At 42.1% G+C, this 12344-nt stretch overlaps 3 protein-coding genes across 5 annotated transcripts; 2 read left to right on the top strand and 1 right to left on the bottom strand.

The window, feature by feature from the left end:
• Positions 1-85: 85 nt before the first annotated feature.
• On the top strand, positions 86-2570 carry LOC114851782 (phenazine biosynthesis-like domain-containing protein 2). Its single transcript, XM_029143481.2, has 10 exons — positions 86-219; positions 307-406; positions 520-618; positions 719-828; positions 1065-1094; positions 1179-1267; positions 1370-1461; positions 1553-1636; positions 1757-1819; positions 1902-2570. The coding sequence occupies exons 1-10, from the start codon at positions 136-138 to the stop codon at positions 2042-2044; spliced, it is 894 nt and encodes a 297-aa protein (XP_028999314.1). The 5' UTR covers positions 86-135; the 3' UTR covers positions 2045-2570.
• A 14-nt stretch (positions 2571-2584) lies between these two features.
• LOC114851784 (phenazine biosynthesis-like domain-containing protein 1) lies at positions 2585-6195 on the bottom strand. Of its 2 annotated transcripts, none has more exons than XM_055507273.1 (10): positions 5927-6195; positions 4710-4809; positions 4503-4601; positions 4133-4242; positions 3960-3989; positions 3781-3869; positions 3372-3463; positions 3217-3300; positions 2902-2964; positions 2585-2824 (listed from the first exon to the last, which is right to left on the bottom strand). In XM_055507273.1, the coding sequence occupies exons 1-10, from the start codon at positions 6134-6136 to the stop codon at positions 2712-2714; spliced, it is 990 nt and encodes a 329-aa protein (XP_055363248.1). In that variant the 5' UTR covers positions 6137-6195; the 3' UTR covers positions 2585-2711. The 2 variants fall into 2 exon arrangements, with proteins under 2 accessions (XP_055363248.1, XP_028999316.1); XM_029143483.3 differs by lacking the exon at positions 5927-6195 and adding an exon at positions 5034-5252.
• Positions 5873-12272, top strand: hnrnph3 (heterogeneous nuclear ribonucleoprotein H3 (2H9)). Of its 2 annotated transcripts, none has more exons than XM_029143479.3 (11): positions 5873-5997; positions 6866-6958; positions 7126-7281; positions 7463-7606; positions 8528-8666; positions 9367-9569; positions 9780-9875; positions 10459-10574; positions 10849-10984; positions 11183-11239; positions 11360-12272. In XM_029143479.3, the coding sequence occupies exons 2-11, from the start codon at positions 6871-6873 to the stop codon at positions 11440-11442; spliced, it is 1218 nt and encodes a 405-aa protein (XP_028999312.1). In that variant the 5' UTR covers positions 5873-5997; positions 6866-6870; the 3' UTR covers positions 11443-12272. The 2 variants fall into 2 exon arrangements, with proteins under 2 accessions (XP_028999312.1, XP_028999313.1); XM_029143480.3 differs by lacking the exon at positions 5873-5997 and adding an exon at positions 6037-6056.
• Positions 12273-12344: the final 72 nt, after the last annotated feature.

Below are 12344 nucleotides of genomic sequence, written 5' to 3'. Positions count from 1 at the left end.
CTCCAGACCCGCTGGCTGTGCGCCGCAGAGGGCGGAGTTGGACCGGTCCAGCCCCGTCCACCGTGTCATTCTGAACCGACTGCCTCAACGCTCAGACCGAAGGTTCCCGACGAAAGCTGTCGGTTCCAGGCCACAATGGAGATTCCGGTATTCACCGTAGACGCGTTCGCTCGCCTGCCGTTCCGTGGGAACCCCGCCGCAGTGTGTCCTCTCGCGCATGTGCGTGGTAAAAGTTCAAGTCGCCCGTTGACAGACTATAAATAGCTGGTAATAATGATGATACACTGTTTCTTTCCGTGTTTGTAGGGGTTGAGTGATGAGTTGTATCAGAAGATCGCGGCAGAGATGAACCTGTCAGACACTGCGTTCATCACCAGACTCGACCCGTCTGACAGTTTCACCACAGGTCGGACACTGGGGCGCACTCATGTCTTATGGCTTCTTGGACTGAAGGTTCTAAAGATCGGTGCTTCACATAGAACATGTTAAAGTGTATGATAATCAAACGGTGGTTTACAGGATCAAAGTTCAGCCTCCGATGGTTTACACCAAAAACAGAGGTTAATATGTGTGGCCACGCCACTCTGGCCTCTGCAGCCGTTCTCTTCCAGCACAAACGTAAGTGGCAGTTTGCTAAGATTTTACAGACTTTCTGAGTCTGAATCTGTTAAACCGGGTTTAACGCCTAGTGTGTTTACCATCGTGCGCTGTCTCTTAGAAAACACTAATTCCACAGTAGTGTTTGAGACCAGGAGTGGCGCCCTGTCCGTCAGCCGCCAGGGCAGAGGCTACGTCATGGACTTTCCTCTCAGCCCCCCCACTGAGCAGGTAAGGTATGTGGAGGCATGGGGGGGGGGGGGGCAAATTATGACACAATGTGTGGATTAGAAGCGCTGAAGGGTATGAAACATAAACGACACTGATGCTGCAAATGAAAAACTGATGTAAACTAAATCACCGAAAAGCCAGAAATGTTCTATTGTGCATGTTACGTCAATAAAGTCACACACGCCACAGAGTGTACCAGCTGTAACATCATGTTTGTCTCAAACTCCTTTCATCAGGATCCCAATGACTTCAGAGACGTTATCAAGGTGAGAGATGTTCCAGCAGGTACAGTAGGTTCTGTTTCCTTGCACGTGCTCGACTGTGTCTCTGCCTCTCTGTGCGTGGAACAGGAAGCAGTTGGAACCCACCCAGTTCAGGACGTTTCCCTGTGCTCCACCACGAAGAACCTCCTGGTGCGACTGGCCGACAGCTGTGACAGGTCACCGTCACACGGACACTGGACCAATGGTCAATGGATGATGGGTCAAATAGATTCTGACCTCTGAATTTCGTCCATATCTGACTTGTGTGCTGTCTCCAGGTCAGTGCTGACCAGCCTGAACGTCAACCCCTTCACTCTGCAGATCAGTGAGCGGAGCGGGAGAGTCATGGGAGTAATTGTCACCGTCAAAGGTAACGAGGGCTCAGCTGTCGCTCCCTCAGCTGTTCTGTAACAAGCTACGTTACCTCCCCACGGCTACAGTCGACTGTTCTCTGCCGATAGGATCTAAAGACGAGCAGCCGGGATACGACTTCCTGTCCAGGTACTTTGCTCCGTGGTACGGTGTTCCTGAAGATCCCGTCACTGGTGAGCTTCTGTACCTCGTCTGCAAATAAATCTGTAACATCTGCATCATAATCGAGCTGCTCTATACTTTTACATAGAAGCAGGAGGTGCAAAGACAGTTTTAACATACTGTTCTTGCAGGTTCTACCCACACGGTACTGGGCAGCTACTGGTCAGAGAAACTGGGCAAAAAGAAAATGCTGGGTGAGCTTCAAGCCGTGCGATCACTAGTGTTTAAGTGTGTTCCTCACCAAACTAAGCCGTATGACGTCCGGTCCCGGTGCAGCTTACCAGTGCTCCAGCCGAGGCGGCGAGCTGCAGCTGGAGGTGAGAGACGATGGGAGGATCACCATGGCTGGACAGACGGTCACGGTGCTGCAGGGAACCATCACGCTGCAGCTCCCAGCACACGGGGAGAGGAATGTGTGATAAAAAGCAGTGGTTGAATACAAGCAAACTACACTAATGTCTGCACTGATCAATCTGATGCTCTAAATATTAGTAGAAATTTTTCTATTTGTGTCAAATCTCTGTGTAGTAATTATGTTGTCTGTTTTTACAGTTTCACATCTGTAAAACATGTTGTTCTAATGAAGTGGTGGAATATGTTGTTTCAATGGAATTTATATGAAGATGAAAAGTTAATCTGAGCTCCTGCTTTAGATCTGCCTCAGTGTCTTCATCAAAATCTTTTGATCTGCTTTTGATTTTGGCTCTGTTTACTTTTAATCTGTACAATCTCTTTTCTTGACTAAAACGAGGCTGCAGCATACGTCCTGATCTCACAGCGGGGCACAGATGATTGTTTCATTATTTCAGTGGTTTATTTTGTTCCATCGCGTCCTCAGCAGCCAAACACACACCAGCAACAACTTTATGCCTTTAGATTGTTTGTAATATTGTATCATTTTGTAACATCAAGCTTTGTAGTATGTGAATAAATAATTCCATCATGTTGGTGTGTTGTTTATTACTAGACTGACCAGTCTGAACTGTATTTATTTGAATCATTAAGTCTTTATTAAACAGCAAAAAGCACTAAATCACTTCACTAAATGCGTCTCTCTGCAGGAACGCCGTCATCTGGTGTCTGTGGTCACAGTGTGATGGTTCCCTGCATCACAGTCACTGCCTGTCCAGTTATATTGATTCTTCCATCATCTCTCACTTCCAGTTCAAGCTCCCCACCTCGACTTGAGCACTGGTAAGCTACGCAAACACAGACAGAGCAGTAAACACCGGGTTCTGGTGGTGGATCAGATCTGTGATGTAAGTAGAGGATTTACCCAGCAGCTTCTTCTTTCCTAGCTTCTTAGACCAGTAGCTGCCAAGGACAGTGTGGGCAGAACCTGCAAAGTCACAGCACATGGTAGAAGATACGCTTAGCGCTAGATGTGTGAAACAGACTTTTTTATTCATGGCTTTCCACAGGATGCAAGCTCACAAACGTGTGGAACTACACAAAACAGTGTGAGTGAAAGTGATTCCCACTCTTTTCTGTGATGGTCTGATTGTATAATTCAAGCTGCCACCAGATGAAGTCAGCTTGTGGCTGACTGCTCTGTATTGACTGTGGCTGAAACGGATCTGCTGGTCGTTACCAGTGACGGGATCCTCGGGAATGCCGTTCCATGGGGCAAAGTTCCTGGAGTAGAAGTCGTATCCAGGCTGCTCCTGTGGAGAGCCTGGGAGCACAGACAGGTGTCAATCTACCATCAGCTTTCAGGTAAAGGGGAGGATGTTCACCTCCAGTTACCTATCATGGTGACAATGACTCCTTTGATCCTTCCTCTGCTGTCGCTGCTCTGGAGAGCGACGGGGTCCACTCTCAGACTGGTCAGAACTGACCTGGAGATGTTAAATACGTCCAGATGTGATTGGCATCCATTGGGATTTTGGAAGTGTCTGCAGACTAAACTATTGGCGTCAGTAGCATGAGCTCTGCACAAACAGGCAGAGGCCTGAAGGGTTTTGGATTGAGTAAATGATCAACTAGACTCAGTCTTACACCTGAGGACTTTGTACATTTTACTCCTGCAAAAGTGCCAAAAACAGATACAGGTATATTTGTTGTAACATAATGCTCCATCGTCTCAGTCTTGATGCATTATCTTAATGTGTCAGAGAGCTACAATCATCAGTTTATCGTGTGTTCCGATTGTAACCTGTCACAGCTGTCAGACAGTCGAACCACCAGTTTCTTAGTGTTGTGGCAGAGGTAAATGTCCTGCACTGGGTGGCTTCCAACCGCTGCCTGTATGATGCACATACAACAACAACAATATATGGACGGTCAGTGCTGTAAAACATTCACTTCCAGAGAGCAGGTATCTGTCCTATCTACCTTTATGACGTCACTGAACTCCTTGGGATCCTGGGAAAAAAAGGATTTGAGAACAAGGTCAGATTATATTACTCCTCATGTCATAATGTTGCTTGTCTGATTGCAACATCCTTGTGTGTCTAATTACATATTTATTAATATGTTATAACAATTATTAATTTAACATATTTTACCTGCTTGATGGGTGGGTTGAGAGGAAAGTCCATGACATAACCTTCACCCTGCTGGGTGACAGACAGGTCTCCGCTCCTTGTCTCAAACACCAGAACTGGATTGGTGTTTCCTAGCAGACAAAGTAAATAAAGAATAATATATGAACAGTCTATATTGACTGATGTAATGTGGGTATTCTGGCTAAAACCTTATGTAGCTTTAACCTGTATTGTGTATTATGGTCAAACTTCACAGTCTTTTTAAGATCGCCACTGGTGAAGTGAACGCAGTGTTATCTGTGTTGTGTTCTATCAGTGCATTGTCTGACTGATACAGGCCCACTCTGATGAACCTTCATTTTCATGTTGCTTTGTTTGTGTTGTATCTCACTCTTATGCTGGAACAGCACCGCCGCAGAGGCCAGAGTCGCGTGACCGCACAGATTGACTTCAGTGGTTGGTGAAAACCATCGTAGGCGGAACCTTGATCCTGTTAAACAGATTTTCAGCTATTACCTGAAAATGCTTCAGTGCTTCAATGCTGATTTTCAGGTAATAGCTGCAGTTGGTGGTCTTTCATAATAAACTGACACCAGACCTGTAGAGAAACTATCAGAGGGGTTGATTCTGGTGATGAAAGCTGTTTCTGACAGGTTCAGCTCTGCTGCTAACTTCTGGTACAAATCATCATTCAGCTCCTGTTAAAAGCATAAATAAAGCACACAATTAACTATTTTATTGTGACCCATCGTTTCGCACCGCGGTGCAGCTCCATGGTGCAGCACGAAAACCACTAAACAACTGTAAATGAAACGAACCAACTAAAGTGTGTTATTAGTGCAGCACTGCACGTTAAAGGCTTGGAGGTCGTACTGTGCACTGTGTCAGTTAACGACTCTGCGGGTTTCAGATTGTTACTCACATGCGTAAGTGGACAAATTGCAGCGGGGTTCCCCTTGAACGGTAAATTAGTAAAGGCGTCAACCATAAACACTGGAATCTCCATTGTTTGTTAGACCCTAAATTAAGTTTAAACCGGACAAACTGCAGTTTGCTGACGGTGGGGTTTGATTCGTACAGGTCGTGGTGGACTTTAGACTCGCTCTGTTTGATTTCCAGAGGCTAACATGTGGCCGCGCAGTATCCCCTCAGGAGAAGTTAAGGGTTGCCAGGTTTGTTAGTTTTATGGTATTCCATACGATCTACGTTTACCTAAGGCAGTACGTGTATCGCCTTTGAAAAGAGAATATTATAGCTATGGCCACAATTTTCTTTGGTACACACGAATAATCCATTCATTAATGATTAATTATTGTCATAGGCTACTGGGTACAAATAAATCATAAATTATAAGAGCTATAGAAAAACAGCTTCATTTAAGTAGAGACCTATTCGCACGGTCAGTTTGAAAAATAAAGTAGAATTTGTTAGTGTTGCTTCATTACTGTGGCAGTGGTTTTAAAGTAGGCATTAATAATCACTTTTTGCACTGCCAACCGGTTGGTTCATTAAAACTACTTAATTTCTTGGTTGACAAATAATTTGTTTATGGAAAGTAGTAAGTAAAGTTGTCAAATTAGTAAAACACAGCATTTATCTGTGTAGTAGTAAAGCTGAAGTCTAAAGTAGAAGAATAGGTTTATAGCATGACCTATATTAATATATTACACTGCTCATTCATTTATAACAAGTAAATCAATCTATTTTATCTAAGATACTACGATACCGCGTATCAATGACGTTTTCTTTGCTGTTTTAGTAATTGTTAATAATTGAAGAGTTATCGTTGCAAGTCGAAGTCTCGCGATAACATACCTGAGCGAGTTTGTTGGCGGTGTCACCTGAAGCTCTGGACAGGAGCCGGAGACCGGGGACGAGACGCGATTGTGAGATATTTTGACCGTTTTTAGACATTCTTCGCTGGCGTTTGGACATTTCTAACCGGGTACACAGTTTCGGTATCGGCAGCCGCGTAGAGCCGCTACGAATGAAACAAGTTTGCCATGCACGTTTGACCGCTGTCATTGTCCTACAGTTAGCCTGCTAACTGCTAACGACATTAAGCTAACGCTAGCACGTCAGACTCGCAGTACAGAGGGGCTAGCTTTACTAGCTAGCTAATCAGTTATATTGCAATACAGATACTCGTCGAATTCCAAAGAAGCGCCTTTGGTAAAGTATAGCTAACGTGTAAAGAATATGTTTTAAGGGGTATTGGTGAGTGTAAGTGGAAACCTACTGGTTTAGCCAAGAGTTTGTGACACAGTTAGAAGGAGGAAGTAACATTTACAAACGTTGTCGCTCCAAACTGCGGCGACAGCTGCGTTAACTTTGTATTAATATTCATTTCTCATTAGAAGCTAATACATAGGAGGTTTGTGATGGATACGGGGCACACTAGTGTTAGCTATGTCTGGGTTTACTTCGTTGCCCGGAGGGTACACTGTTGAGTCGTCCCTGACAGCGGTGTGCATGGATTCCTGCAGTAATTATGCATTTATTTCTGTTATGACGACCACAAACGAGAGGAGCACTGCGTTAATCAATGCGAGACTATGAAAGCGTTTTTTAAGTAACTTGATAATTGAACATATTTGCTAATGTAATGCACGGAACGTTTTGTGCTTAGTTGAGACCGGAACTTGATCAGGAGTAACTAGAAGCTCAGCATTGTTTAAGGGTCGCGATCCTTTCATATGCGCTATTTAAAGGAGCTGGTGACACGGTAATTTAATCGCTTGCTCTTTGTGCCAGTGAGGATGTCGTTGAGTGAAGAGGGTTACGTGGTCCGGATCAGAGGACTACCCTGGTCCTGCACACAGGAGGAGGTGGCCAGTTTCTTCTCTGGTGAGAATAGACGTGCACGTGGTTGCTATTTTTTTAGAAGTGATTATTTAATATAGTGTCTGTCCTTCTGCAGATTGTTTTGCTTTGTTTTCACAATTTTTCTGGTGTTTAATTTTATTAATTTGAGTGTGCATCATTTTAAGGAAATCAATGTCACTTATTTTCAGACTGTGACATTGTTGGGAAAGTGAATGGAGTGTGTTTCACCTACTCCAAAGAAGGCCGTCCCAGTGGAGAAGCATTTATTGAGTTGAAAACTGCAGAGGATTTCAAAAATGCCCTTTCCAAGGATCGTAAATACATGGGACACCGATACATAGAGGGTAAGTAAGAGTGTTTGTCCTATTCTGCACATTATCTGGTATTATTACATTTTCTTGTTTCTATATTGTAAAATGTATGTTTCTTGTTTATGTAAAATGTGTTAATTCTGTGATAAAAATAGGGTATTGTAAGAATAAATGTGTTTACGTTATGTCCATCTCTGTTTGTCTAAATCGTCAGTTTTCAAGTCAAACTGCAGTGAAATGGACTGGGTGCTGAAGCGTAATGGTCCCGCTGACTATGACAGCTGCAGTGGCTGCATGCTGAGACTTAGAGGCCTGCCGTTTGGCTGCAGCAAGGAAGAGATTGTTCAGTTCTTTTCAGGTAAATAAACGCTCAGGCTTTAATTTGTAATTGCTGAAATTTTTTGATGTGACAATTATGTGAACTGGAGGATTGCACAAGACAATCGGATGATACAACACCACTCAACAAGTAATGTGTAATGAAACATGGGCCATAAGTGTAGCCCTGTATTGAACATCATGAGGTACTCAAAAGTATAAAAGTAAAATTAGATGAACAAAGTGTTATATTCAAAGTTTAGAAAATCATTAATCATCTCATAGAAAGGCCTCCAGTTTCTGGCCTGTTCAACATCGATGGAAAGTAACAAGTAATGTACATGAATAGGAAGATCTACATGTCATGTCCCTAATCTATATTGCTCACTATAGTGTCACACTGTTAATATTGGACTCCCCTTTTAATTAAATATTTAACATGCGTCTTCTTCTATCATGTTTAGTATCAGTCGTTTGCTTAGCATGTTTTAAACTTCATTACCTTTTCTTATCATGTCTTTTAAAGGGTAACAGCTGAAAGCATGGACTGGGCAGGTTTAGTGAGGGAGGTCTGATTTCTAACTGATCTGGAGTCAGTACACTAATTCTACTTAGTGACATACTGGGGTGATCACCAGTTAATTATTATAATTGTCCCACACCAATAAAATAAAAAAAGCAATTGGAGCAGTTATGTACATTCTTAATTCTGTAGTTTACTTGTCCTTTTCCTTCACTGACTCCAGGCCAGTATTTGTTTTATTCCCCTGCTGAGCCCCTCATCAGAGTAAATACATTTTTCTCAGATGCACCTTTCTGCTGCGCAATTAGATATTACAGCTGGTGATTCGCTGTAAATGATGTACATTAATCCTGAAAGCTCCAGTGATGCAGTGGGTGTTGTTCTATCCAATTTATATCAGTCTACCTACCGACCTGTATTTGTGTGCTTGGGTTGAAGGGTTGAGAATCGTGCCAAATGGGATTACTCTGCCAGTGGACTACCAGGGGAGGAGCACAGGGGAAGCCTTCGTGCAGTTTGCTTCAAAGGAGATAGCAGAAAAGGCTCTGGGGAAACACAAGGAAAGAATAGGGCACAGGTGGGACAGACGGGAAAGGGACGGGCTGGACTGGGTTGGGCTTCTACTGTAAGATGTGATGGGTGGCCATATTGGATTAATTATGCCTTTATTGGGATGGGATCTATTCTCTTAAATGATAAGAATGGTGTTGGTCTGCTAGAATAATTATGTTTAAACAATGACAAAATCATTGTGGGGGAATGTAATATGTATGAAAATGTTAATAATGTGATTTAGTTGGAAATGTTCATTCTAATTATGGTGACTTAGATATTGGGATGTAAGAGTATGTTTCTGCCTTAGACAGGTAGTCCTTTATGATCTTGGTGTTATATTTCATTTTATTGGGGTGTATTAAATAATTTGTAGGCAGTCTCTTCATACCCTTTAATACATTTAGCAATTTACTGCAGAATATGGGATTAAACATAGATGTACAGCAGAAGAAAGGCAGTCTCTGCATCAATCAGTACCACACATGAAGACCCTGTAAGGATTTGCTTAAATGCCAGAAGGCAAAGGTGATGTTGGTGTAAAAATCTACCGCAGCCCTAAACCCAGGTTAAAACCACTTAGATTACCCTTTAGTACGTTTGATTTTTGTGTTTATTTTCTCTCACTTTAAATCAAACCTCTGTGTGCAACCCGAGCAGAGCCATTTCCGCATCTTAACCCCTCTCTTCTATTGTCCACATCCTTCGGGCCTCTCGTATTGCAGGTACATAGAGATTTTTAAAAGCAGTCGTAATGAGATCAGAGCCTATTACGAGCTTCCCCGCCGTGGTATGGGAGGCCAGAGGCCGGGTCCCTACGATAGGCCTGTAATGGGAGGACCCAGAGGAGGGTTCTTTGGTCCTGGGCCTGGACGCAGTGGTGCACTGATGGACAGCATGAGAAGTGGAGGAGGAGGCTATGGAGGAGGTAACTTATTATATTTGGTTCCTGAAATTTAGTTCATAAAATTTTGATTTGATCTTGCCTTTTTAAAAGATGAATTAACTTTAACTTATTAGCACTGGTCAGACTATAAATAACACAAACACTACAGATCGTTGCTTTTAAAAATGCCTCCCAGGTATGTTTTGTATGCATGTTAAGTGACAATTGACTTTTCTGTGTTGGTGTCTTTAGGCTACAGTGGCTTCGACAACTACAATGGTTTCAGCAACTACTGTTTTGGCAACGATGTGTTTGATGAGCGAGTAAGAGGAGAGAGGGGTGGACGAGGTAAAGTCCAAACCTTATTTTCCCTTCAGAGTCTGACATCTGGGCCCGGGGTGAACATTAGACAGTGTCTGTTTTCTTATCAGTCATAATATGCACTCCCTAAAGACTCAGCACTGAATTCAGCACAGAGAGCTGAATTCAGTGGGTATTTCTAGCTGTTCTAGTATTTGTATATGCATTTTTATAAAAAAAAAAAGAAAAATCCCTGAGCGATTTTACTTTATTGTCATACCTTTTTTTCCATAAAAACTCTGCTATAAAAATTGTCATAATTCAAAGAAGAAAACAGTGTTTATGATTTTAAATGTATCCTTAGTATCTATAATTTCTTGCAGCTAATATATGTTTTTATAAGTTGACTCTACTGAAGTAGAAACAGATCTAGAATTAAATGTATGTAATATGTGTGTTACAGTGTAAAGATAAAATCAGTGGAACACATGTTATGGCTTTTAAAATCACTTCAAAATTGTTTTATAGTAACAACAATAAAATCAGGTTTAAGTTTATTATTGAACAGAAGAAAACTTGAGAACACAACTGCAGGTTTCTCATATGTTGATGTGATTGTGTTTTGGCTCAGGCATGGGAAGCCACAGTTACAGCACTCAGAGCGACGGTGGCTCAGGTTTTCACAGCGGCCATTTTGTCCATATGAGAGGTTTACCTTTCCGTGCTACAGAGGGAGACATTGCTAAGGTAAGAACACAGTCCCAAGCAGCGTATGCGCAGGTCTAAACACTTCTTTGTTTTCAGTATCCACAAACACGAGGCTCATGAAGTTAGTGAACAACTTCATTATTATTATTATTATTATTACAAATGTGATCATTGATAAATTTTCTTTAGACCTGTGTATGTTCATACTGTTGGTCAGGAAACTGAGCATTGACAGCCAGCTTTGTGGCATTAGTGTCTTGCAGGCATCATCTGTGTAAAGATGTTTTTTTATTTTTTATTTTTTCCAATGTAGTTCTTCTCTCCTATAAATCCGATGAGGGTCCATATTGACATGGCTCCTAACGGCAAGTCGACTGGAGAGGCAGACGTGGAGTTTCGCTCCCATGAAGATGCTGTGGCGGCCATGTCCAAAGACAAGAATCACATGCGTATGTAGTCGCTCCTTCATTCAGCCTGTTCTCACTTTGGCCCGTGCGACACCACATTCACACATTACTACCTGCTACGAACATTTAGCTGAAAATCAAGCACGTTTAGAATGAATATTAGCTGTGAACGTCTGATAGTAACAAGTAGTCACAAATTTGTTCTTCTAAAAGATGAATGATGGAATAATTTCTCTACAGAACATCGCTACATTGAGCTGTTCCTAAACTCAACAGCCAGTGGCTCAACAGACACGAGTGAGTTTTTATCATTTTTCCTGTCAAGTTTGACAAATCCTTTGCATTATCATGATTGTTATGGTCCAGCTGCTGTAGATGGTGATGATGTCCCGTCTTTGCTGCCTTGTGTTCTTTCAGGCCGTGGCAGCAGCAGTGGTTACTACAGCACCTCAGGAGGTGGCGGCGGCTCACGGAGCAGCGGGCTGCGTGGCGCATACTGAGAATCATCCCACTGTTCAGCGTCTCTTTAGGCCACACTTAGTCAGTTTATAAGCAGGAAAGCTGAAGTTGCGCTGTAAGGCCTGTCGTTTTTATCACATCTTCTCCTCTAAACTACAAAAGACCAAATGTCACTTTGACAAGCTGGTACTGCACCATTTCTAGAAGCATATGAAGAACAAAACATGACCATTCTGTTGGTGCTGAACGTGTTGATGAATCGTACCAGAGATCTTTTGTTATTTTGAAAGTGGTTGGATGATGTATTTTAGGAGTTGATGGTTCTGATGAAAAGTACATTTTTAGTGACTGTATTTTGAAGCACGTCAGTTCATCTTGTTACACATCCTGCTGTTGACAGGAGATATAAACCTAACAACTAGAAAAACGTTTTTGATACTTTGAATTATAGCACTGTTTTGCTTAGAACTTACCAAAGTCAACAACTCTCCTTAAGACGTTCTGACAAGTGACGACGAAACATTATAACATTAATATTATTCTATTACGTTTTTTAAGCATATTAAAACTTTTGTTCGGTGGGTTGAGGTTTATCTTTATATCTTCCAGCCTATGCCCTCATGTATAGCAAACATTTAAGTGAGCGCTCATATGGCAGATTCCAGGTCAGCTTTCCTGCTTTTAAAAGGTGGGGACAAATGTGAGCCTGTGTGTTTTTTATGAATGTTTTCACAGTTCATTACAAAATTTAAAACCAAGTCAAATATTCTATTCTACTCTCAGAGTGGAAGTAAAATAAAGTCTATATTTGAGCTGTAAGATAGCTTATGCAGCTGTACATTTTGCCTAATAAATTTTATATTTAATTCTCCTTCTGACTTTGACGTTGTGCATGAAGTTTCATTTTCCAGTTGGGCAAGTGAAAACAAGAGAAAAGACAGTA

This window comes from Betta splendens, chromosome 3, assembly GCF_900634795.4.
Source record: "Betta splendens chromosome 3, fBetSpl5.4, whole genome shotgun sequence".
In the NCBI taxonomy this organism is placed as follows: Eukaryota; Metazoa; Chordata; class Actinopteri; order Anabantiformes; family Osphronemidae; genus Betta; species Betta splendens.
This window is presented reverse-complemented; position numbering and strand designations above follow the sequence as displayed.

Coding starts and splice junctions, on each gene's coding strand:
- hnrnph3 (XM_029143479.3), top strand. CDS start 6,871: ATGTCGTTGAGTGAAGAGGGTTACGTGGTCCGGATCAGAGGACTACCC. Junction 6,959..7,125: donor GGTGGCCAGTTTCTTCTCTG/GTGAGAATAGAC, acceptor ACTTATTTTCAG/ACTGTGACATTGTTGGGAAA. Junction 10,575..10,848: donor CAGAGGGAGACATTGCTAAG/GTAAGAACACAG, acceptor TTTCCAATGTAG/TTCTTCTCTCCTATAAATCC.
- LOC114851784 (XM_055507273.1), bottom strand. CDS start 6,136: ATGACAGCGGTCAAACGTGCATGGCAAACTTGTTTCATTCGTAGCGGC. Junction 4,602..4,709: donor CTCTGATAGTTTCTCTACAG/GTCTGGTGTCAG, acceptor TCTGTTTAACAG/GATCAAGGTTCCGCCTACGA. Junction 3,464..3,780: donor CTGTCTGACAGCTGTGACAG/GTTACAATCGGA, acceptor TAACATCTCCAG/GTCAGTTCTGACCAGTCTGA.
- LOC114851782 (XM_029143481.2), top strand. CDS start 136: ATGGAGATTCCGGTATTCACCGTAGACGCGTTCGCTCGCCTGCCGTTC. Junction 829..1,064: donor TCAGCCCCCCCACTGAGCAG/GTAAGGTATGTG, acceptor TCCTTTCATCAG/GATCCCAATGACTTCAGAGA. Junction 1,637..1,756: donor TCCTGAAGATCCCGTCACTG/GTGAGCTTCTGT, acceptor CTGTTCTTGCAG/GTTCTACCCACACGGTACTG.